We start from the raw sequence: 26,440 nt of genomic DNA on the forward strand, positions 1-26,440 counted from the left end.
CCTAGAACGCATTCTAAATCGATTTCTGGACGGATGCGCTATTAAAGGGGGAATTCCGTCGAAAATGTAAGGGAAAAACGCTCAAAATACCGACTTCTTTTTCTCCAAAATTGAATGATTTTTGCCCAAATTTTCAAATTGTGCATGGTAGAGTATTGATTCATGTTCCTATTGCTTCCAGATGAATTTCTGCCTTGTTTTGAGAAAAGTCAATTTCTGGCCAATTTTGACTAAAAAAGTAAGGTTAACCCCTTGTATTTTTTTCAATTGTGGCCAAAAAATGAAATCGCTTGAAAGTTGCTAGAAAGATGCCTTTAGGTCTCTAGAACGCATTCCCAATCGATTTCTGGACGGACGTGCTATAAACGGGGGATTCCGTCGAAAATGTAAGGGAAAAACGCTCAATATATTGACTTCTTTTTCTCCAAAATTGAAAGATTTTGGCCCAAATTTTCAAATTGTGCATGTTAGAGTATTGATTGATGTTCCTCTTGCTTCCAGATGAATTTCTGCCTTGTTTTGAGAAAAGTCAATTTTTGGCCAATTTTGACTAAAAAAGTAAGGTTAACCCCTTGTATTTTTTTTCGAATTTGGCCAAAAAAATAGTTTTTTTTGAAAATTGCTAGAAAGATGCCTTAAGGGCCCTAGAACGGATTCCCAATCGATATCTTGACGGACGCGCTATTAAAGGGGGGATTCAGTCGAAAATGTAAGGGAAAAACGCTCAAAATATTGACTTCTTTTTTCTCCAAAATTGAATGATTTTGGCCCAAATTTTCAAATTTTGCATGTTAGAGTATTGATTCATGTTCCTCTTGCTTCAAGATGAATGTCTGCCTTTTTATGAGAAAAGTCAATTTTTGGCCAATTTTGACTAAAAAAGTAAGGTTAACCCCTTGTATTTTTTTTCGAATTTGGCCAAAAAAATAGTTTTTTTTGAAAATTGCTAGAAAGATGAAATCGCTTGAAAGTTGCTAGAAAGATGCCTTTAGGTCCCTAGAACGCATTCTAAATCGATTTCTGGACGGATGCGCTATTAAAGTGGGAATTCCGTCGAAAATGTAAGGGAAAACCGCTCAAAATATTGACTTCTTTTTCTCCAAAATTGAAAGATTTTGGCCCAAATTTTCAAATTGTGCATGTTAGAGTATCGATTGATGTTCCTCTTGCTTTCAGATGAATTTCTGCCTTGTTTTGAGAAAAGTCAATTTTTGGCCAATTTTGACTAAAAAAGTAAGGTTAACCCCTTGTATTTTTTTCAATTTTGGCCAAAAAATGAAATCGCTTGAAAGTTGTTAAGAGATGCCTTTGGGTCCCTAGAACGCATTCCCAATCGATTTCTGGACGGACGTGCTATTAAAGGGGGGATTCCGTCGAAAATGTAAGGAAAAAATGCTCAAAATATTGACTTCTTTTTCTCCAAAATTGATGATTTTGGCCCAAATTTTCAAATTGTGCATGTTAGAGTATTTATTGATGTTCCTCTTGCTTCCAGCTTAATTTCTGCCTTGTTTAGAGAAAAGTCAATTTTTGGCAAATTTTGACTAAAAAGTAAGGTAAACCCCTTGTATTTTTTTCAATTTTGGCCAACAAATGAAATCGCTTGAAAGGGCCCTAGAATGCATTCCAAATTGATTGCTGACAGATGCGCTATTAAAGGGGAAATTCCGTCGATTGTTTAAGGTAAAATCCGTCAAAAAAAATTAATTTCTTTTTCTTAAGCTTAGCCACTTGTGTAGGAAATTCAGAAAGTAGCATGTTTTATTGACAGACGGTGCTTCAATTTATCATAACACGTGGTTGTACACATTCAGTCAAACATTTGTTGGGTAACGCAAAATCATTCCAAGCTGATAAGAATCTGGCTTTCACTTCATTTCTGCTTATGCTTCCAAGATTGTCATTCCGTTATACTTCCAATGGCTGTTTACCGCTACTGATGAAGTAGTACTCGTTTAAATGGACTAATTATAACTTGCTACCATAAGGACAACCAGACTCTTCAAGGTTGGTATAAATTTAAGTCTTTGGATTTAAATCAACCAATTGCAAATGGGAAACACAAATATTTCTTTTAAAATTAACTTTAATCATACATATTACAGAACAAAATCTGAAAAACTTCTGTTAAAGATATCCTCTATTGATTTAAATAGTACGTCCAATTTTGTTTTGTTTGCTCAAATGAAAACAAATTCTAAGCGTAAATTAATGTACCTGTGATTTGTTTAAAACGTAAGTAAACTATGAGCTGTACTTTCAAAACCTTGAATGTTCTTCGTCTATTAAACTGTCCCGAGTCATTCATCAAGAACATTTATTGTAACTTAAATGTTAAGCAAACTGTACGAATGTGATGGCATTTCTCTTTCTGTAATGAATCACGATGCATGCAACGCTGACAACCAGGGCAACCAATAGCACGACCCCAACGACAGAGGAGGCGATGATGACAACGGGGGCGTTTTTGGTGTGGGGACTTTTTGTGGGGGCGCTCTTCGTGGGGGCACTCGTCGTTGGCATGGGGGCGCTCTTCGTGGGGGCACTCGTCGTTGGCATGGGGATGCTCTTCGTGGGGGCGCTCGTCGTTGGCATGGGGGCGCTCTTCGTGAGGGCACTCGTCGTTGGCATGGGGGCGCTCTTCGTGGAGGCGCTCATGGGCGTTGGGCCTGAGCCACAACGTTGCTCTGTGGAGAGTAAACAAACGTTAGTTTCATTGTCACTTAATTAAGGTGTGGCCTTACAAGTGTCAACCTTCGATAATACTTCACCTGGTCCGAATGTTCCCCCAGAGTAATCGGCGAACGGTTGCAGGTGCATGTCCCATAGATGCACCTGGGCGTCTCCCAAATCCACTGTCAGCTCGGCTGCGCATGTGTAGGCTTTGCCAAGTGGTACGTTGTTTTGGAGAAAGTTATGGGAGTAAACAGTCTCGGTAAGGGGATCTAAGTGAAAGAGGAATGTTAATATTTCATTAATATACTACTAATTCTTCCAGTGTTTGGCCTCCTGTCTTTTAATCCCCTTCTTAATTTGGTGTATACAAGGCATGGGCTTCGCCAGTGGGGGTTGTGGTTGTTTTAATTGTTGTTGGGAGAAGGGGGTGGGGGTAATTCCCCGCCATCAAGTGTCCATCAGTTCTAGACTCCTCCATCTTTTACATCGCCCTCTAATTTTCAATTGCTTTTTATCCCCTTGTTAGTCAGTTCTTCATGGCAAACCTTGTTTCTGAAAGAGTGATTGAATATAGAGGGCGCCGCCAAGAGGCTATACAGAAGAGGCAACCTTCCGCAACGCGGAATTGAATTTTGTTCAAAAGCACGGCAGTTTAAACAAATGTCCAACTTTCTTTTTGCAAACGTTAATGAGGGTTCCTAGTGCACCTTCGCAGTGCCATGCTGGGGTTGAATGGAAGGGTAACTGCCTGCCAGATTAAATGTTAAAACAGTGGCTGGCTTGAGAAAACACTAGGTGGCGCCTTTGTTGTGAATATATCATGCATTGAACATACATTGACTCCCTGGGCTATCAGGCCAGCTGGCAGCCACCTTCGTCATGGTGTAAGTGACGTCGGTACTGTTCCAAAAAAAGCCAAGCTGCAGTTTCCACAGATGGTTGGTTGGGTCTGGAAAAAAGTCTACGAGACGAGTCGGAAGGATACACGTGCCGTTTGGTAGGGAAGAAGGCTCGATGTTGACGACGTGATTCTGTTGGATCATATCAATTAATCCAAGATACAAAAAGGATGTAACGCTATTCCCTGTCTTGATACAAGGCTTGCCCAATGGTGACATTTGGGAGTTGCAGCTTGAAGTAGGGTTGTTAGGTCAGGGGTAGGGTTAGGTGTGGTTTAATAACGGCCCTGTTGGGCCAAGATAAAGGTAAAGCTAAAACCAAGTGACCCAATCCAAAAACTTGCGGGAATGTTTTGGTTGGTTTGAGGGAGTCTGTTGGAAACATCGGACATCTTGCACCATCAGTACCAGTACACAATAACAGGTACACCATAAACAACCAGTCAGAGGCAACCAAGACAATCACTCCCAATCCTAACACAGCCTTATTAAGGAGCAGCATCTCCAACTCTCTTCAGTCTCCTGACGATGACTAGAGCAGGCTAGTCGAAACGTTAAGATCACAGACAAGTTCTTTTAAAACTAAGCAGGACTGTTCTGATCAAAACTAAAAACTACTTAGCGAAGTTCTTTTAGAACTTAAAGCAGGACTGTTCTTATCAGAACAAAAACTACTTAGCGAAAGTTGATGATAAGCAGGACAAGTTCTTTTCAGAACTAAATATCTTCTAAGCAGTAGTCATTTCCACATGGTGTTACCGCAAACCGAAACGATACTTAGCAAATGTTGATAATAAACAGAACTTAATATCTACTGAGCGACAGTAGTCATTACCAAGTGGTGTTACCGCAAACTGAAAGGATACTATACTCCAACATGCAAAACCTAAAATCTTATTATATCATAAAATAACATCGATCTATACCTGCATATTTTTTTAAATGATACAATATCTTGGCAAATGATCATTTTGTCTATGCATTGACAAGATAAATGCCTACGTGAAATCCCTGTCCGTTGACAACATACTGAGCGGCTAAAGACAGCAGCATGCACGGGTTGCCAGAGCCATCCTTCACCGTCCAATTACCGGCAGGTGGAGGCGGGGGGACCTTACCACAATGTTGATCTGTGGAGAGTGTACAAAAATACAAAACCTGGTCATTAGTTTTAGAGCCAAGGTGTTGTCGTACAGTCACATCATCCTGTGAATATATTCACCAGCTGATGTGACTACCAACTTTCGAATACCAACTTTCTATACATTATTTAGATAGCGACGATCAGAACTGAAAGCCGGTTGGACAGCTAAATCCTAGTGATAGACCGACCGGCCGACTGATTGACTCACCAACCGACCAAATGACTGACTAACAAGCGACCAATTGAACGAATAGACTGGAAACAGTCTAATTCCAGGCATAAACAAACAGATAATCTATTTTATTTCTTTCTGGTAATAAAACTAAATATTCCTCAAAAATAGCCTAGGCAAGGTAACTCGAACGTCTTCAGAAAGCTGTAGAGAGAAGACAATGAGGAGAAATTACAGTTTTAGAGGCGGGATGAAAATCCCAATAGGATATTCTATAGGGAAAACCCATGGAATCGGGTAGGGACCAAAAACCCAATCCACATGTGGACCAGGGCAGGAATCGAACCAGGGCCATAACGGTGGAAGGCGAGGACAGTAACCACTGCGTCAGCCAGACTCCCCGTGAAACTCCCTATACAACAACCGTCGATATCGACTCGCTGTCTGACATAAAAGACGGCCTGAAATTCGATCAATAGCCGTATGAACCTAAGAGTAACCAGTAAAACCGGCGAGTAACCGACCGAGTGACCGACACACAAAACAATTGACATACTAAATGACTAACCAATAAGAATACTTGATCGACAGACCGACAAATAAATACTCACCTGGTCCGAATGTTCCCCCGGAGTCCCCGGCGAACGGTTGCAGGTGCATTTCCCATATGTGGACCTGGGCGTCACCCAAATCCAACGTCAGCTCATCTGCGCATGTGTAGGCTTTGCCAAGTGTTACGTTGTTTTCGAGAAAGTTATTGGAGAATACAGTCTCGGTGAATGGGTCTGAGTAAAAGAAGAATGTCAATATTTTAGCGCTGATACGTAGCGACCTATGCCACTATGTCTAGGTAAAACTTGCTTCTGATAAATTTATTAAATTTAGCCTAAGGACGAATTCACGATAGTATGGATTAGGGGTTGAAACAAACACATGCAAGTTTTTTTTTCGCAGCAAAACAAATGCAACCCATTTGTTCAAAGAGACGACAATATTTAACTTTTTTGTTGCGTTGGATATGAGGGTTCCGCATCGTTTTGGTAAGAACAGGTAAAAAAAAGCTGTCAGTTTAAATTATGGCTGCGTTGAGACAAACTCTTGATGGCGCCGTTTGCTGTAAAATAGCTGGCATTTAACATACATTTACTCATTGGCGAACCAGGCCAGCTCCCAGCCACCTTTGTCATGGCGTAGGTGTTGGTGGTCTTGTTCCGCGTGAAGCCAAGCTCCAGTTTCCACAGATTGTTGGTCGGGTCTGGAAAAAAGTCTACCAGACGAGTTGGAGAGGCACACGTGCCGTTTATAGAGGCCGAAGGCACAATGTTGACCACGTGATTCTGTTGATCCAAGGTACGAAAGGAGATAAGTTTATTCGTGGTAGTACTACGTGACTTGTTTAATGGTTGAAATTAGGGATGTGCAGCTTAAGGTAAGGTTGTTAGGTCAGGGGTGGGGTTAGAGTTGGAGTTAAGGTTACTGAAAGAGTCAAAATTAAGGTAATACTAAAAAGAAGTGTAGAGCAAGGGTTCAGACGAAGTGGTATATGTTACGGTTGGGGTAAGAGTCAGGTTTAGCCCATATTTCCCTAAGTATTATGAACATCGACATCATGAGGAAGGCAATTAACACTTTCAAGGGAATTTGTTAAAAGAAGCAGTACGTTGTGATAAATAACAGAAGTATATCGACAACAATATGCAGACCCTAATGACAAAATAAACACCTACGTGAAATCCCTGTCCGTTGACAACATACTGGGCGGCAAAAGACAGCAGCATGCACGGGTTGCCAGAGCCATCCTTGACCGTCCAATTACCGGCAGGAGGGGGCGTGGTCAAGGCTTCCCCACCATTCACTATACATAAGTAAAGGGGAGTGGAAGGAGACAGAAAACATTTGAGACGATTTGGATGTTAAGGAAGTTTGTAAACAAAAAAAGATTGTCAATTTACATTAACCGGCGTCACGGTTGTATGATTAGAATGTGTCGCAATTCTTGGTTAATTCGAATAACAGACCTGCGATATATTTAACAGGGAGTTGAAAAACACTTGCATATTAAACAGAAATAAGTCAGCAGCAATAATCGTGTTCTTATAAAACAAAATGTAAAGGATCTCAGGAGACTTTAATGATACTCACAATTGGAGATTGCCAACAGAAGCAACACTAGCACAACCGCTGAAGTCGCCATTTCGCTGACTGCCCATGTACAGCACTACAAGTCTGTTTATACGGTAGAGGCAAATTCGACCTTAGAACTATACGGGGCCGTTTGATAAAATGGACTGCCGTATGGCATTTATTGATGCTTGGTACAACCTATAATGTTCACTCGTTGTACAAAGTACCAACTTGACTTCTGAACTTGTCCTCGACGACCAAACGCTGATATAAAATCACATGATACGTGACGCACTTGCGAAATATACGGCAAAGATATAACAGTACTTTTCTTTTACGCCTCCTAGTAAATTAAACCCAACAGAAAAAAAAACTTATGAAAACATTTCCAAATGAAATTAGGTTGAGCTGTAGACGGTATAAAGCTTCTGAACTTTGCTTCGAATAAACACTGATATGATAAAGTCAAATGACGCTCTAAATATCGAAATAAAATTGTTCTTTACGACGAAACGGAGCAGTTTTCTTTTACGTATTTATAAAAGATTTACACTTGGTAAAACGCTAGTCATTTCCAAGTAACAATTAGGTTGACTTTCAGTTTCTGTTTTGGAGACGGTTGGAATTATTATCACGTGCACTTTATTTCAACAAAATTGGGTAATAACTGAGAAACAAATTTAAACCTTTACTTCCCTTAAAAATTACAAATAAATTGAGTCAGTCCAAAGAATTGAAACGCAGATGGTCCTCCTACATTTTTAACATTTCCCATCAAAATATTTTTTTCAAACGTTTAAGTGCTGTAGGCAAAATGAATAAAATATTAAAGGTGTATATGAACACATATGAAGATACATGCATGAAAAGTATTGCTCATTTTATAACCTATGAAAATAAGTCACTGGGTCATATCTTGTCTTGGATACTGTAATTTCATTGGTCCAGAATGGCCACGTGTCCATTCTATAAAAAACGACTGTTTACTTCATATGAATATATATGCATATGAATTACCTCATACACACGCATTACAAGTCTTGCTGACATAAAATCCTACATGAAGACAAGTCATTGTGTGTCTCTATACGGAACTGACATTTTCTCACGTCAATCAAATCGGAAAACTAATCATTTCAATGTTTTCACTTGCATTGCCGAGGAATTTGTGATAAAAATCGAAGTGTTAGTTACAGATTTGAAAAGACGAATACAAGGATTGATAATACAAAATATCCAAAACAAACAGTGATTTGATTCAACCCAAGATTATATAAAAGTTACTTTTCGTTTCGAAATATGTCTTAATTACTTGGAAAAGCAAAAATCGCAAACGGCCCCATTAGATAACAAACAGTCTTCTTAAAAAATACATCAAAAACTAGAAATTTTAACGGTATAATAAAGTTATTGACTAGCTCTGTATGCTTGTGTAAGCATGTCTTTTTCTGTACCGTATTACAACGATGAGTGCAACCGTGGCAACCAGGGCTAGGAATAACACGCCCCCAACGGCAGAGCAGACGATAACGACGATGGGGGCGCCCTCAGTGGGCTTGGGGACTGTGCCACAACGTTGCTCTGTGTGTGGAAAATTCAAAAGACAAAACCTGGTCATTAGTTTCATAATCTGGTCGGAACCTTGACGTAACTCCAGCCCAACCTTCTATATGCATGTCGATTGGAATTTATAGGCGGTTTAACCGGCGAGTATCCAGCAACCCAGTAACTTGACCGAAAGGACCGAGCGACCGACTTGTGAGCAGTCTAAGCACCAAACAGACAAACACAAGCTCGTTCCTGTGCCTGCTCGACATTCACCCGACAGATCGACAGACCGACAATTGATTGACTCACCTGGTCCGAATTTTCCCCCGGAGTCCTCAGCAAATGGTTGCAGGTGCATGTCCCACATGTAGAGCTCAGCGTCGCCCCAATTCACAGTCAGCTCATCTGCGCATGTGTAGGCTTTGCCAACGGTTACGTTGTTTTGGAGAAAGTTGACGGAAAAAATCGACGAAGTGCCTGCATCTGTAAGAAGAATGTCGACCTATTATTATTTATAACACATATACCTACTATTAATTCTTCCTCTGTTTGGCCTCGTGTCTGTTTATCAATTTATGGTGTATACAAAGCAAGGCCACTGCCGGGGTGGAGGAAGAGGAGGGGAGGGGGTAATTTTTTCGTATTGCAGTGGGGGAAAGTTGACACTTTTGCGCAAAACTGCAATCCTTTTGCTCAAAATTACGAAAGTGTTAAACTTTGTGTTTATTGCAGGCAAATAAGATTTGTGTGCCTGAACACGCTGAGTTTGTTTACAAGGCTTCCACGTACATTTGCGTTGTTGTATACTGTTCATGAAGAATGAACACGTGTATAAAAGTGCAAGGGAGCGGCCTGCACAGGGTGCCCACCCAAAAGTTAAAAAAGAGGCTGCATTGAGGCAAACGATTGGTGGCGCCCTTTTGTTATGAATAGCTTCCTTTAAACGTACCGTGACAGCTTGGGCATTCGGGCCAGCTTCCGGTCACCTCTGTCATAGCGTAAGTGGTGGCGGCCGTGTTGAGTTTGAAGCCAAGCTGCAGATACCAAAGATGGCTGGTCGAATCCGGGAAAATTTTCACGAGACGAGTTGGAGAGGCACAATCGCCTTGCGGGTAGGACGAGGGCACAATGTTGACCACGTGATTCTGTTGACAAATTTAATCCAAGATATAAAAACGGATTCCTGTAATTGTTTTTATTCCCTCATACTTGCTCAGGAAAATGGTTGAAATTTGGGGTAACAGCTTGAGGTAGGGTTATTCGTCAGGGGGGTTAGAGTTGGGTTGACGGTTACAAACAGGTCAAGGTAAAGGCAATTTCAAAACAGGTGTAAGGGCTGAGGTTAGGTTCAGAGTTCGCGTTAAGGTTGGGGTTAGGGTAAAAGATAAGGTAAAGTTAACGTTAGCCTCCATTCCTCGTTTCGTAAACATCACGTATTAATAGATACAGTAGTAAGTTATTGTGATAAATAATCATGCCTCTGGCTTCAATGTTATGTATGTTCTTTCCTTTTTGTACAATGATACTCGTAAAATTCTTACGGTAAATCCCTGTCCGTTGACAACATACTCGGCTGCAAAAGACAGTCGCATGCACGTGTGGCCAAATTTATCCTGAACTGTCCAATCACCGGCAGGAGGGGGCGTGGCCAAAGACCCACTAGCGTTCACTATACATATGTAAAAGATATAAGCGAAAGCCAAGAGAAAAGATTTCACATGTAATGTGATATGGTGTGAATCCTATAGCATCCTATGACTTCATACCAACGGACAACCGTTGCGATGGGCAGTCCAAACATTTAGGCATGTTTCGCTGGTTATTTTGCCCACATTATCCAGTCTATGTCACCAATTTTACTCCAATTGCGTTTCTGAAAGTTGACATCACGTGACCACGACATCCAATTTGTAAACAAATCTAACATCGTCTAGAGTTGATGGGAAAACGTGTTGGCCTACTTGTGAACAATATGATTGTATATTTACCATTTACCATATCATTTGGAATGAATTTGCTGCAGTTTGAGGGTTAATTTGAGTAACATTTCACCAACTTGGAATAGGAATACGAACCAAAGTGTAGACCTGTGATATTAGGACCAATGCCAAATAAATAACAGCAATAATGGCGTTCTTCTTTAATAATCGAAACATCACATCTATTTATTTTCCTAAACGAAATCAGGTCAAACAAAGTAAATTACAGTGCGATTTCATCTTTACTTCAAATATGAATGTTGGTTTAATATGTAAAAAACACCTAAGGGACTGAAATGGTACTTACAAGTGGAGATTGTCAAAAGAAGCAGAACCAGTGCTACCGCCGAGGTGCCCATTTTCGTGACTGTCCATGCACAGCACTATACAAGTCCTTTAAACGTATATGTTTTGCAGCGGAGAATTGACTTTAAAACTACAGAACTCGTTTATAATGTTGACTTTTCTTTTGGTTAGATCGTCCCATAACGCGGCGTGTCTGGTACAATAGATAATCATGGTGCGCTCGTGGTAAGTACCAACTTGACTTTTGAACTTATTTTTTTAACAAAATACTGATAAAATCCCATGACGCACTTGATTTCGACTCATAGTACTGACGGTCTACAGTAAACTTGGCTCTGGTTTTCTTTTACGCATTCATGAATAAAAAAAAAAACACCTGTCATTTGCTTTCTTGTTGCAAACACTCTCATGACAAATAATGTTTACAATTAAAGCCTTTAAGCAGATTTACTTTTAAAGTTTTAACAACTTCTTATTTTTATGTATCCTAACAAACACAATGAAATACGTATAGATCATTGTACCTATTCGCATATTTGCTTAGTGCAATCACATCCATGCCCAACTATATGGCTCGTATTTACCTGACTCAAAAGTTTACAAGTAATCTCAACACACTTTTTGAAACTTTATGTTTGGTAAAAAGTTGGACACTTATTTGCCTAATATTTTTACAGTGTAGAAAAAAAACACACACGTACACAACTATAATTTCCCAGAATCAGCTACGTTGACTTTCAGTTTTTGTTTTAGGGACTGTCGTAAATATCAAACTCACGTGCACTTTATTCATCATCAATTGGTTAAAGGGAATATACAACATTTTCAAACTTCAAAAAACAAAACTATCAAGTTATTATGAAATACCTTACAGGACTGTAAATGAATGACAGTGTCAAGTGTCCTGTAAAATCATGGCATGCACCTGGTGTGCTGTCATTTTCAAGAAAATTGGTATGTTTGTATCAATTTCCAACGCTGGGTCGGCTGAACGTCTGTAAATTGCTATGTTTCATCTTAATGGGGTCAGGGAACCAGACTACAGGAACATAATTGTTTTATTGGTTTTCCAGCATCTACGAACACAAAACTTCAAACAATTAACTAGTGTAACAATATTTGCTGTAATAGATAACCCCCCAAAATCCATCCATTTCTGAAAATCACAGCAAAAGCAAATGCTGTACATTCCCTTTAATACCTAATAAAATGATTCAACTCATTTATAATACATTAGCATTTGTTTTTCGAAATAAGTCACAATATATTGCAATATCTTAGAGCAACGTTTTATAGAAAAGGTGAAAAAAGGTGGCTTGTGTCCTTCTGTGAAGCGAAGATATTTGGTATATAATTATTGTCAATACTCAAAACTACACAAGCCATTTGGTATTTTTGACGATTTTAAAGGGTTCATGAAGTGGCTTTTTCTTTGGAACATATTTTGTGTAACTTTTTACTTCTCTTAAATGTATGAAAACAATATTTGACATCCTTTTTTTGGTTAATATATTGAAAAGTACTTCTTTGAATTTTTATAACTGAGGGCCCTGTTGCTGTGATGTCACTTCAGGAAGACACTGTTCAGCTTAGGGGTTTTCTGTTCAATTGTTGACCCCCAAAATTTTCTTATTGAAAATATTTGTGAAAAAAGTCTGCTCATTGGCTCACTGCATTTCAAAATTCTGTCAACTTTTAGTGCCGAAATAGCTGTAACATTGAGATGTCTGCCTGAAATGACATCACACTTTTGCCATACACATTAGCATAAAAAACCCAAAACGCACCAAAATTCCCCTTGAAAATACCGCAGCAAAACGAAAATTGAAAATAGAGTTAAATAGGACACAAAGGTGCATTTCCAAGGATTGTATTACAAAAATTGCATCGCAGGGAACCTTTTATAAGATTTTTTGTACACTTTACAGGCATGAAATGGAGCCTAACTACCGGAGGTGGAGGGTTGGGCAAAGCTATCATACTGTGGGTATTCTCCCCCGGCTCCTTGGACATGTAAGTGGGCATAGGCGGCGTTCCTTCTCTTGCGTCTTAGCAGACAGACGCCCATGACCAGGAAGACAAAGAAGACGCCAACACCAATCAGAGAACAGACCACGATGATCCAGACGTTGGAACCACAGGATTGCTCTGTCCAGGAAAAAAAATTATAATATATTTTTGAAAAGTTGGACAAACTTTAAAGGCATGTGTATTGTGGCCATACCAAGCTCATGGAGCTGTCAGTTGGCAGAAGGTCATATGTCAATCGATAATTTTTGTTGTGTTACGTTCAGTCAATCGGTTGAAAAATATCTAGGCCTAGCTACACTCTAAAAAGTCCCGGGTTAGAAAGTAGCTGGTGGTAGCGTACTGCTCGCATGTCACGGGGACGAGGTTGTGATGTTTACCTGGGCCGTAGACCGCAGCCGAGTACTCCGCGAAAGGTTGCAGGTGCATGTTCCAAAAGTAGACAGTCCCGTCTCCATCCGGTAGGTCTATCGTCAACTTATCGGGACAGTAATAGGATTGGCCACTCGCAACGGCGCTGCTCAAGAAATTCGTGGAAGTCTTCTGATCCGAATACGGGACTGCGAAGGAGAAAAATGTATGTATACGAATTATGTACGATGTTGGGTACACAAAAAATTAGTGACCTTGAGTCCTCGATCAGGTGGTTCTTTATAGACCTTTATCGTGCTGCATGCCACCATTTCAGTCATGTTCCCTGTATCCAATAACAGTACTGAATGATAATGTTTTTGTGTGCAAAAAGGAACCAGACTATTTTTCCTTCCACTTCACTTTGATTACGTTGATTTGAATGGGAAGATTCAAATGGCCGCATCATTGATAATGGTCTTACACTTGTGGTTGCTTTCTATCGGGTTTATGGCCCAGAAAAAAAAATACCTGTACACATTTAAAACGAAAAAAGGTTACTCACAAACTTACTGTTTTGGGTGTAGTCAAACCATTCGGCAAACACTGACGTCATGGTGTACACCTGCTTATATGGGTCCATGTAAAATGTCAGCTGAATCTGAGGAAACTGTGATCCACCGGCTGTGGCAAATTTGGCAACACGATATGGGGAGTTGCATGAGCTTGATGCTACGAACGAAGGAATGATGTCAATAACCTTTTTCTGGAAGAAAATAAAAATTTGTATTCGATTTTGCTGGACCCGAAGAGCAAGTCTATTGTCCTCTGGCTGATTGACTGATTCACTCACCCGGATCCAGCTTGCATATTTAGGGTGTTGGTGGTGGGGGTGGATGATCGACTGATCGACCGAACGACATCAACCGACCGACCGAACGAACGACGAAGTCATTGATGTCCTAAACTGACTGAGGTGCTTTCAAACTTTCCGGCTTGCTCGATGAGGCATGTTTAGTTTTATATTTTACCGAAGAAATCTAGAGTTTCAAATCTACCTCGAATTACAGTACAATATAAAAGCTTCTGTAAAGAAACAGAAGTTAAAGTGGGAACACGGTGCAGGAATGACCAGTTTGAGAAATGGGAAAAAGACCCAAGAGTTATCGTTTATTTTATCGGCATCTCCTCACCTCAAATCCAGTTTTCTCGTGTACGTCAATCTGCCCTGAGAACGACAACAGCATGCAGATGTTTTCTTGGTTGTCATACACTGTCCAGTCACCAGCGGGAGGGGGCGTGTCCGCTGATACTACATTAGTGACATCTCCAAAAACTGCAAAAGATAACGAACAGTGATACATCAAAAACAAGGGAAGGCGCAAACAAATTCTCTTCAATCGATTCAGAACCGCTATTGACTGGATGTCTATGTTAACAGGTAATCCTTTATGATGGCACTGCCCGGCTGTCTTCACAGTTCGTCACTCAGATAGGTACAGAGTCTCAGAGAGGACACTAGACTAGCCCTCTGGGACCAGCAACAAAAAAACACTTGTATACTTGTATTGTTAAAAGGACAAATCTGCGATGGCACTATAGCCAAATATCTTTCTCATGACATACTCTGACTATGCATGATATGTGAGCCAAATGCCATGATCGTATCATCAAAGGCACAGTCCCATCACCTATCTGCAGTTCTAATAGGTCAATGAGGAAGAACTAAACTAATTAAACTCAAGAGTATAATAGTACTAGGCATAACACAGGCCCTGGGCAAATGCCTTCACTATAAAAATCTGTTCCGGTCTGAATTTCATTACAACCTATCAAAACAAGTGGTGCTCAGAAAAAAATAGAGAAACTTACCGCAGACAAGCAGAAGAAAGGTAAATGACGCCGAGGAGCCCTCCATTTTGGCTACGACACAACGAAAGTCTCAACCATAAAATCAACCATCGGCTTTAGTGGTTCAATAAAAATCGTTGGGTCTCATTGACGCTGAAAGCTCGTGACTCTGATACGTGCATGCGTCGCTGTGACTACATTTAAACCACTGTAGAAATAGTGACGTTCTTTGACCCTTGGGTTTTCAAGTGTTTGCAACTCTGATTTTTATTTCAGTTTGGCGAGTGTTCGCGGAGTCTCGAAGTGAAGCAGACGAAGGTCAATTGCTGTTTGGCACCGGGGTGATAATATTTGGGTCTATACCAAGCAAAAGACGCCTTGCACGGTGCGCCCTCACCGATGGCACTGTTATTTAATTCATTAACGATGAAAGTACAAACTGTTTACTCATAAATTCAGTTTATTTTTCCACAGGCAATGAACAACAACAACAACAGTTTCAAAAATGCACATTGTGTCCCATTTATCATTATTTTCAATTTTCGTTTTGTCATTTTCAAGGGTATTTCACTTTTGCTTATGACTATGAAAATTCGCATTTAAACTCAAACGGCACCAAAATACAGTTGAAAATTGCAAAAAAGAACATTAAAATATGGTTAAATATGACACGAAGGTGTATTTGCTAAGATTGAAGATAAGAAAAAAATACATTGCACGGACCCTTTAAGAGTGTTTCTCGTTGGACACTTTACTGGCATGAAAAGGAGCCTAACTACCAGAAGAGGAGGAGGAGGAGGAGGAGGAGGGTTGGGCATCAAAGCTATCATAGGCGGCGTTCCTTGTCTTGCGTCTTAGCAGCCAGACACCAATGACCAGGAAGACTAAGAAGATGCCAACACCAATCAGAGAACAGACCACGGTGATCCAGGCGTTGGACTCACATGGTTGCTCTGTCCATGAAAAAACAATTAAAGCAATACTATTTTGAAAATTTGGAAAAGCTTTAAAGGATACGTTCTGTGGCCAAGCTCATGGAGCTGTTAGGCAGAAGGTCATGCCAATTGCTATTTTGATGTGTTTTGTTCAGCCGAATAGGCTGAGAAATATCCAGTTACAAGCAATAAATATAACATGGCGTTCTAGTCGGTAAAGCTGTTTTTGTTAGGTTCCAAAAAGAACGAAGGGAAACTCAACGTTTCGGACAGTATACTCTGCCTGACGTTTGGACACTTGGTCGTCAGTCTGCTAAAGACGGGCAGAGCGCACTGTCCGAAGCGTTGAGTTTTCCTCGATTCTTTTCAAAACAACACAAGCTAAAAAAAAAAATGTAAAAAGATCTTTGTCACATGGTGCTAGCGTAAACCATTATCTTATTGCCATCTTCAACATGCTCACCTTCAAATCTTATTAACCTATTTTTGATCAGCAATTTTTTAATGCCTCGTAAACTCAGCTCCTTCAAATTTGCTAAAGCATTCAGGGTTCGCCTCTTTCGGATGCAGAGAACTACACCATTTTTTTTTCATTTGTCCATATTCAAAACCTCTGGATACCTGATCAACTATCTATGAGTAACGCAGTAGCTATGGTGGCGCGCTGATCGCATGTCACGGGGACGAGGTTGTGATGTTTACCTGGGCCGTAGACTGGGCCAAAGGACTCCGCGAAAGGTTGCAGGTGCATGTTCCAAAAGTAGAGAGTTCCATCTCCTTCCGGTAGGTCTATCGTCAACTTATCGGGACAGAAATAGGAGTGGCCACCCGGCACGGTGCTGCTTAAGAAATTCGTGGAAGTCTTCTGATCCGAATACGGAACTGCAAAGGGGAAAAATGTATTTGTACAATTATGCACGATGTTGGGTACAAAGAAAAATAGTGACCTTTATCACGCTGCCGCCATTTCAGTCATGTTACCTGTACCCAATAACAGTACTGAATGATAATGGCTCTTGTGCAAAAAGGAACCAGACTATTTTTCATTTCAGCCTTGCTTTGGTTTATACAATGATTTGAATGGAAACAATCCAAATGGCCGCAACATGATAATGGTCTGTTGAACTCGATCTCTTATCGGATCACCAATGTGGATGCTCAGATTAGGTTTATGGCCCAGAAAAACAGATACCTGTAAACACTCAAAACGAAAAAAAACAAGGTTACTCACAAACTTACCCTTTTGGATGTCGTCAAACCATTCGGCAAACACTGTCGTCATGGTGTATACCTTCTCGAATGGGTTCATGTAAAATGTCAGCTGAATCTGGGGATGCTCTGATGCTCGGATGCTCTGATTCTCGAATTTGACATTACGATATAGGGAATCGCATGAGCTGGATGCCACGAACGAAGGCATGATGTCAATGACCTTTTTCTGGAAGACATGAAGAAGGAAATTTGTATTTGATTTTGGTGGACCAGAAGAGCAAGTATATTGTCCTCTGGCTGATTGACTCACCCGGATCCACCCCGATCGACCAACCGACCCAAGTCCAAGAGACACCAACGGAACGGACGACAAATCTCGGCCGTATAGCCGTCTTCACACTTACCCGGCCTCGCTGCAACCTGGTATGTACCACTTGGTACTTGTTCAACTGAACAAATCAACAGTTCCTTACAAATAAACAGACAGTATGGCTTGGAAAACTGAAGTATTGTAGAGTTTCAAATATTGTTTAAGTCTGTATACTATTATAATACCAGTACATTTCATACTATTTGAATGGCTGTACAATAATAAAGCGTTAAGTAAACATAACAAAAGTCCGAGCGGGAAAACGATGCAGGAATGACCAGTTTGAGAAATAAGACAAAAAGACCCAAGATTTATCGTTTATTTTTATCGGCATCTCCTCACCTCAACTCCAGTTTTCTCGTGTACGTCAATCTGCGCTGAGAATGCCAACAGCATGCATATGTTTTCTTTGTCGTCATACACTGTCCAGTCACCAGCGGGAGGGGGCGTGTCCGCTGATACTACATTAGTGACATCTCCAAAAACTGCAAAAGATAAAGAACAGTTAAACAGGAATAAAATCAAAAACATGAGAAGGTGCAAACAAATATCTTCAATCGATTCAGAACCGCTCTTGACTGGATGCCTGAGTTAAGGGGTAATCCTATACGATTGCACTGCCAGGCTGTCTTCAAAAGTGACAGTTGGTCACTCCGATAGGTACAGAGTTTTAGAGAGGACACTAAACTAGCCTGCTGACACCAGCAACAAAAAAGGAAATCTTAGTGGTGCCTTTGATGATTCAAGCATGGCAATTGGCACAAAGTCAGAGTATTTTTTGCTTTAATTAGGGCCATCGCAGGTTTGTCCTTTGAAAAAAAAAAACGTAGGTAGAATAACAAGCAATTGTTCAAAATTTTCAAATGACCGCCGGCACTGCTTGTTATTGCCAACTATCTTTCTCAAGTCTGACCGTGTGCCAAATGGGAAATGCCATGCTTGTCATTAAAGGCACAACCCCATCACCTATCTGCCTCAGTATGAGGAGGATCTGAACTAAACTAATTCAGGCCCCGGGCATGTACCTTCACGATACAATTCTTTTCAAACAAAAGGTGCTCAGAAACAAAAGAGATACTTACCGTAGAGAAGCAGAAGTAAAGCAAATGACGCTGAGGAACCCTCCATTTTGGCTACGACACAACGAAAGTCCCAACCCTATATTGGTTTTAGTGGTTCAATACAAATCGTCGGGTTCCATTGGTAGTGAGAAGTAAAGCCTACACCCTAAAACTTAGCTCGTGACTCTGATACGTGCATGCATCGCTAGTGGCGTCTTTGACCCTTTCGTTGTCAAGTGTTTGCAAATCCTATGGGCAAAACCATGCCAAACGCTAGTTGACAGCGCGCGCGTAACCGTGCGACGCGCGTTACCGCGCGACGCACGTTCAATGCATGGCGGATACGCGCTTAGTACAGTACGTACATCATAGGGCTATATTCAATGTAATATAGTTCTGTGGTACATTTACATATTACTAGCTAGTGCAGTGTCCGTCTAAATGTGCACGTTCGGGAAACGCATATTGCTTTGCCGCTGGTATAGGTTGCATACTTGCAGAGTTTTTGAGAACTGCCATACATTTTTAAGTTAAGAAAGCCGTTTTACTCACAATCCGGGTTGCAAAAGTTAAGCACGTTATTGTTTTTTATTTAGAAATCATTAAAGTACACGAGGGATTTTCTTTTACAATCGAAAAGTATCTTCATGGATTTTTTTTAAAACTAGAATAGCTAGTTCAACTGTGTGAAAAATCCTTACACCGAGAGGGTATACCATCAATCTATTTCGCTATTTATTGTGCAGCCGATTTAATTTCCCGCGCAGTGTTATTTAACGTATGCCTGGTCAAGCATTAATTGGAATTCATTTATGTGTTCACAGAAGTAACATATGAGGATGTTTGATTGAATGATTGAATAGTCATGATGATTGAACTAAACCATGTCTGGTGCAATCTTTTGAAGTATACCAACTTTTGTAAAAAATCCTATAGGGCCTATACAAATAATGGCTTCAAACAATCGTTCATTTTTTGCTCAACATTTGCAACAATCGCATCATATAACCAACCAATAGAACTGATAAAATGAGAAAGAGCTGTAAGAAATACGAAAAAGACATTACAAAGCAATGAAAGGGATACATCATTGGCCTTTACCGTAATTTTCAGAGGGGTTAATATAGTACATCAAATATTGTTTAACTGAGCAGACATTGAAGTTTTGTGTTCGAAAATGCTTGAAAAACCAAGAAAAACAGAAGTGTTTAAGTTGTCTGGTTCCCTGACTCCACTAAAGATACAATGGATCAATATATAGATGTCGGAAAATTGTAAGGTAAGGGAACCAGTCTAGCTGGCCTTCACACGTTCATGAACATGTAACCAATAGCAAACACATTTTAGACTGGAAAAAAAATTGTAAATTTGGAGCAGTAGTTGGAAAATAGTTAGGTTTTTCCAACGGTGGAAATGTATACAAAATACTATTTTCTTGAAAATGACTTCACACCAGGTGCCATAATTTTACAGGATGCCTTATACTGCCATTTACCAACATCCTAGTAAGGTATTTCTTAAAAATTGGTAGTTCTATTTTTCAATGATTGCAAATGTTGTATTCCCTTTAAGACAAAGAACCAACAAAAAAGTCAAATGATTAACATGACACGTGCTGTGTCCCCTTACTGTCCGAACAACATGCCTTGAAGATTATTTGGATTGATGTTATTTTGGTAAGACTGATATCTTTTTGACATTTCATTTGCATATTTCAATTAGGCTTTGTGTACGTTACAACAAACACATTAAAGACCAATTTGCTGATAATTACCCTCGCCTCCGGCTCGGGTAATTATCAGCACCCAGACTCTAAGTGGTCTTAAACAGAGTGATAAAAACCTCCGGATCACACATTTATTCCCTTATTAAAACTGAATGCAGAATATGTGAATTTAAATTACAACAAATGATTTTCTGCGAATTGGATTGCACATTCGTAATAATCGGCATCGCATCCGTCGAACTGAAAGCCTAATCACGAATTTTCAATCCTTTAAATGAATTTGAATGATGTAAAATGAAATCGAATGCTAGTTAATGCGAAAATGAAACGAGAATATATATATCGTTCTCAAAATCACCGCCAAATTGAATTATGTTTTACAAATTCAGATGCACATTTTCCAAAATTGTCCGAAAAAACCTATAATAATAAGAGATAGCCGAAAAACGCCTGAAGGCGCTATTACAAAGAAAAAACATACATTTAATTTTCAAAACAAATTACAGTAGAACCTTAATACAAAGACAATTTTTAAACGCCGTAAAAATCTATAAAGCTTAAATAGAATAATCACAGGCGCTGGTCTGGGGGGGGGGGCCAGATCTGACTCCATTTTTTGTCACAGAAATATGTTGAAAATAATGTGAACCCCCCCCCCCCCCCCGGTCTGACACCCAACAAAATTATGACAATTATACTAGTAATAATATCCGCCTTCGCAAAACATTCGGATAGAGCCAGCCGGGGTATGTGGGTATTTGACACTATTCTGTAATATAGTGTTTAGGATAGTCGGATTTGAGCAGCACCCCCTATTGGAAGTATGGTACGAGCCCCCTCCCACCCCTACTATTGACTTTAAAGAGGCCAAGTGTCCGGAGAAAAACCCTGTCTACATTTCAGCAGTGATTTGCTGATGACCCCTCCCCCTTTGCACAAATTCCTGGATCCGCCCCTGAATCGAGTACTCATGAAATAAAACATGATAAATAAAAGGTCTTGGCCAGCCGGCCAGACAATACAATACAAAAAACCAAAAAATATACAAATTCACTGCATTAAAGTACTGTTTAAATAGAAGAATCTTTACACGACTTTTTAACAAATCACACACATTTGAAACAATGTGTTTTACATTTATGGGCACAATCTTGCAGGCTTTGCCAGTACTAATGAGAACATGTTTCCATACACGCAGTCAATGGAAAACAATTGAATCCTTGAAAACACGTGCATTTTTGCATAGATTATCTTGATTAAAATGCTGTCGGATGAAATGTTAATATCAACAATGATATCATATTAAAAGCGTTCGCGTTCCGCCTCCTTTTAATACAATGACAATGAGATAGAAGTTTCTTTTTCATTCCGTGTTTAATGAATTATTTAATAAGGGACTAAAGCTGTTAACACATTTTGAACGATGGGGTACAAATTATTTCAAAAGCACCAACGTTCACAAAGTTAACCCGCCACCTACGCCGGAGGGTTGCTTAGGAGGAGAGTTTTTTCGCCGTCGTTCTCGTCGTCCCCAGCGCGAGGCCTCCTGCGTGTGTAACGCCTGTACACCACGTAAGCTAGGACAGCAACAAACAGAGCCCCGCCGATGACTGATGCGACAGTGATAATTACCGTCATCTTACTAGTAGAACACACCTGAACTGTTTGCGCAACAAAAAAGAAGGCAGAATGCACTTACTTATTTTTCTACTCTATACTTAACGACTAGAAAGCATTTCTTAAAAAATCAAAACAAAAATGGATATATAGGGGAGTCAGGTTGGCGTAGCGGTACTTTCCTCGCTTTCCACCGCTGTGACCCGGGTTCGAATCCCGCCTGGGCCAATATGTGGATTGGGTATTCAGTCCCTATCTGATTCCGTGGGTTTTCCCCAGAATATTCTTCTGGGCTTTTTCTCCCACCTCTAAAACTGCATAACTTCTTCTCATTGTCTTCTTTCCACAGGTTTCTTCAGGCTTGCGAGCTACATACAGTGCCTAGGGCTCTTTTGAGGAATCCTTGATTCATTACCAGAAATGAATATTATACAAATATTGAATGCTTCGAGTGGTGTAGTAAAACTAGCCTCCCGGCTCGGGTAATTATCAGCACCCAGACTCTAAGTGGTCTTAAACAGAGTGATAAAAACCTCCAGAGCACACATTTATTCCCTTAATAGTAATAATAATAATAATAGAACATCATATCGCAGCATCGACTCCATGGGCGCGTGCGCGTTCCTTCACTAACGCGCAAGGCATGATGGGAAACAACATGGCGCAGAAAGACCGTACCTATGGGGAACGAGGTTGCAATTGGTCATCATACAAAAAGACACAATATTGTTCGAAATGTGATTCGACTCCCCTGGAGGTGTTTTCCGAGATGTTTTCCTACCTTGTCCATCGGAGTCTTCAGCGAAGGGGTCCAGTCGACTACTCCACAGGAACACTCTGCCGTACCCTCCCTTCAAGTCAAACTCCAGGTCATCGTCGCATTGGTAGGCGTGTCTATAAATCACTGCATTATGAAGGAGATTATCCCCCTGTGTGAAGTCTCCCTCCATATCTTTTGAATAAAAATAAACAAGTTATCAATCGCCATTATTTTTTAATTGTGTCTTCACACAATTAAGATTCGAGTGGAATAGAATATGCGGCGCACTTCAGTACTCTACACACCGGCACAGCTGCGTTCTGCGCCACATCGCACGTCAATCAACATATAATTGTTTGCGAGATGGACATTCCATAGAAAAGCTAGAGGGTGTTTCGGGGGGGGGGAAACATGAAGTACATTTGTTGACCAAAATCGTTGGAAATTTATAATTTTTGACTTGTTTTGATTTTTGACCGAAAAGGTATTTTTGAATGGTAATGCCTGGCCGGTATTAAACACTATGTTTGTTGAAGACCAATGATGGAGTCTGAACACTGATAATATCCCTCTTCTTCAGCTAGGGTAAGTATCAGCATCCAGACTGCAACCGGTCTTAAACATAGTGTTGAAAACCCACCAAGGCACACATTTTATTCCCTTATTAGTTATTGTTGGTAAAAATCGTAGGAAATAAAAGGTATAGTATTTAAAAATAGGACTAAATGTGGTTAGCCGGTACAGGCCAAATACACATTTTATTAATTCCCTTAGTAAAATTACGTCATTAACTTAAGATGTAAGTAACATGTTGCAGTTGTTTTTTTACCTTCATCGGTCGGGTCGTACCAGATCGCCATGACATGGGTCATGCTATAGTCAACAAAACTACGGGAGAAAAAACTCAGTTGTAGCTGCGGTACACGAGTCTTTGTAGAATTCGGAGGCGCCAGAGTGAATTGGCGGAATGGCGTGGTGCAGATACCACTAGCTTGATACGATGGGAGAATATCGTACGTCTTCTGAAAATACACAATTAGAGACACACAGACCGTTTACTTAAACTTGAAGGTAAAGCCCATTCGGTATTTCAACCGCACACCACAGGACTGCATTTTGACGACTTTCGGGGATGGGCTACACAAGCCACTATGTGCTTTAAAACATAACAGGGTCAACATCGAAGAAAATATCACAATGTTCTAAGAATATATGTTTAGTATTTTATTTTCTGACTTTATGAACCTATCTTTCCATCATTGTTTAAAAGGTAGCATTCTGCTCGACGTCCTGGGGGCGAGGTTAGCTAGATTAAAGTTTAAATTTGAAAAAAAAAAATTGAAACGTCATCAGTGAATGAAGATGGAGGCAAGGTAATACTCTGTCGGTTATTTGTCAGAGAAAAAAATATCGATGGTATGAAAGTTTTTGGAAGAAAAATGTATTTGCTTACATGACGATTCCCGCTCTCGTGAAGGACTTGTATCTGCGCAGATAGGGACATCCTCATGCACACTTGCCCGTCTCCATCCCGAATAGTCCACTCACCTCGCGGGGGTGGAGCGCTGGTTGCTTCAGCCCCCGCTGCAAGAATGGTACAGACCTAGTCTTATTGATCTGGTTCTCTCGTCCCTAGCCCTATCAGGGGTGCACACCGGTAAAAAGGCCTTCAATCCATCCGCCGAGCTCATCAATAAAAGTTATACCCTCAAAATATTCTACATTAGAGAGTTCTGAGAGCCATACAATTGAAGAAATATGGCAATAGACCTCTGAGCATATTGGATGCAATTGGACTCGAAAGTGGCGCTTTTTTGTCATGTTGTGGAGGGATCGTTTTTCAAGATGGCTACTTTTCCGCTTTGGGGGAAAAAAGGGGTCGTCTTCTTTGGGTGAGAATATCTTGAAAAGTCAATGGTCAACCACCAAAAAAATGAAAACAACATGAAAGATGACATGTTGATCATCATTTTTCTCTGCAGCTTAAATACCTGTGAGAGTTCTGAGTATTTTAAAAAGAATCTTGAAGTATGGGTATTTAGCGCTAGTGTCTATGGGAAATTACCCTACTGCCCTATTCAAAGAGCAACAGTGACTCCCTATAATTATCTCTTCTTTTGTGAAGGGCACGCAGGCATCGCAAAGAGTTGTGGGTAGATAACTTGCCATAAACAATGTATATGCGGGTTTTTTTGTTTGTTTGTTTTGTTTTGTTTTGTTTTGTTTTGTTTTTGTTTTTTTTTGCACCCGGGTGGTAACTACAGAGTTATTAAGCTGCTGGAGGACCTGCTGGAGGCACTATTTTTTTCAAGGGGGAGCTGAGGGCAATGTGTAATTATATTGTTTAATGTGTGCAATTCCGTCAAGATTTCCAATGGGGGGGGGGGACACTGGAGGGGGGGTACGGACCTCCGCTGGGGGGGGGGGTGTGCCCCCTAATTGCGCCCCCCCCCTGCAGTTACACCACTGCACGGAAATGCTGACCCAGGTCACTGATTAATCAAAGTGTATCCACTGCTCAGAGAAGTTTTAGGTAGCTAGCTTTCGAGATGGATGGCTAGTCATATCCACGACCAAAATTTAGCAATTATTTTAGATTCTTGCAACACACTTTAATCAACACAAAATATGGCAAATAGAAACACTCAAGCAGTACTTTATGCCACCATTTCTGTACTCCATTTAAAATTTTATGATGAGCATCCAACACTTGCCAAATAATCCTGTGACATTTGGAAATCTCGAGCCTTCTAAGCCTCTCACAGAGCTAAACGCGCAACACGTACATTAGCCAATGCATGCAAAACCTATATGAAGTAATTCACCACAAAACGTAAAAAGTATCACACCTGTTTTAGTCAACAACGCTACTGCCTGGTATGTTTATGCATATCTACTGAAAAAGTGAAAGTTACGATAATAACTTACATGAAAAGATAAACATAAATCCGAGAACGAAAGACGACTTCATGATGATGGAAAGAAATAAACAAAACAATTTGCTACCAACTTCCTGGAACCCTATATTTATATCAATCGACGCATAGGGAAATCCCACTACGACGAGTTTAGCGTCGATCTGCGCACTTCCGCGTTTGATTTTATAATCTTTTATTGTTGTTGTGAATAGCCTCTGCAAACAATTCTATGTATAAACGGGACTAACTATAAGTAGTTAAATTTGTGTAAGTAATAGTACACTTTAAAATGAAAAGATATAGGAAAATGTTCCAATTATTTGGGGATTTTTTTACGAAACAATGGACATGTACCTGGTTTTAAAAACTCGCCTATTGCTTTTACGTTCCCTTTTAGTATTTTGGTCAATTTCTTTCTTTCTTTTTTTTTACACAAACTTTGAATGTTTTTAATTTGCCGCGCTGATATTTTAATTTAATTTAATACAGTGACGATAATAATTGTTTACTTAAAGAACAGCATAAAATATTGAAATTGTGATTTATTGTTAGTTTTTTTTAAAGTTGTTTGTATTTTTGTTTTTAATTAATTATTTAAATGTTTATGTTTAAATATTGAATTAATTGTTATCGTCTGTCTTTAAATTTGGATAATTTCAGTGGATATGACTCTGTTAAAAGTTTATGTTCACATTTAGTATGAATCTATTTAATTTTAGTTTTACCATAACTTCCTCTGTTATCAAAATACTGGCCTGTGAAA

The 26,440-nt window shown here is 40.0% G+C and overlaps 4 protein-coding genes across 4 annotated transcripts; all 4 read right to left on the bottom strand.

Annotated features, from left to right (window-relative positions):
• Positions 1 to 1,736: 1,736 nt before the first annotated feature.
• On the bottom strand, positions 1,737 to 9,377 carry LOC119724003. The gene is made up of 9 exons (XM_038194925.1): positions 9,353 to 9,377; positions 8,873 to 9,046; positions 6,619 to 6,746; positions 6,033 to 6,228; positions 5,503 to 5,676; positions 4,578 to 4,705; positions 3,512 to 3,707; positions 2,772 to 2,945; positions 1,737 to 2,687 (listed from the first exon to the last, which is right to left on the bottom strand). The coding sequence occupies exons 1-9, from the start codon at positions 9,375 to 9,377 to the stop codon at positions 2,335 to 2,337; spliced, it is 1,548 nt and encodes a 515-aa protein (XP_038050853.1). The 3' UTR covers positions 1,737 to 2,334.
• Positions 9,378 to 12,638: 3,261 nt separating this feature from the next.
• On the bottom strand, positions 12,639 to 15,428 carry LOC119723688. The gene is made up of 5 exons (XM_038194480.1): positions 15,100 to 15,428; positions 14,421 to 14,563; positions 13,801 to 13,993; positions 13,257 to 13,436; positions 12,639 to 12,996 (listed from the first exon to the last, which is right to left on the bottom strand). The coding sequence occupies exons 1-5, from the start codon at positions 15,143 to 15,145 to the stop codon at positions 12,791 to 12,793; spliced, it is 768 nt and encodes a 255-aa protein (XP_038050408.1). The 5' UTR covers positions 15,146 to 15,428; the 3' UTR covers positions 12,639 to 12,790.
• Positions 15,429 to 15,520: 92 nt separating this feature from the next.
• On the bottom strand, positions 15,521 to 18,923 carry LOC119723689. Its single transcript, XM_038194481.1, has 5 exons — positions 18,678 to 18,923; positions 17,938 to 18,080; positions 17,253 to 17,451; positions 16,716 to 16,895; positions 15,521 to 16,031 (listed from the first exon to the last, which is right to left on the bottom strand). The coding sequence occupies exons 1-5, from the start codon at positions 18,721 to 18,723 to the stop codon at positions 15,850 to 15,852; spliced, it is 750 nt and encodes a 249-aa protein (XP_038050409.1). The 5' UTR covers positions 18,724 to 18,923; the 3' UTR covers positions 15,521 to 15,849.
• A 2,403-nt stretch (positions 18,924 to 21,326) lies between these two features.
• Positions 21,327 to 25,903, bottom strand: LOC119723284. The gene is made up of 5 exons (XM_038193838.1): positions 25,688 to 25,903; positions 24,213 to 24,343; positions 23,589 to 23,781; positions 22,781 to 22,951; positions 21,327 to 22,043 (listed from the first exon to the last, which is right to left on the bottom strand). Exons 1-5 carry the CDS (start codon positions 25,728 to 25,730, stop codon positions 21,859 to 21,861), a joined length of 723 nt encoding a protein of 240 aa, XP_038049766.1. The 5' UTR covers positions 25,731 to 25,903; the 3' UTR covers positions 21,327 to 21,858.
• Between the last annotated feature and the right edge of the window lie 537 nt (positions 25,904 to 26,440).

This window comes from Patiria miniata, unplaced genomic scaffold, assembly GCF_015706575.1.
Source record: "Patiria miniata isolate m_02_andy unplaced genomic scaffold, ASM1570657v1 HiC_scaffold_17, whole genome shotgun sequence".
Taxonomy (NCBI): domain Eukaryota; kingdom Metazoa; phylum Echinodermata; class Asteroidea; order Valvatida; family Asterinidae; genus Patiria; species Patiria miniata.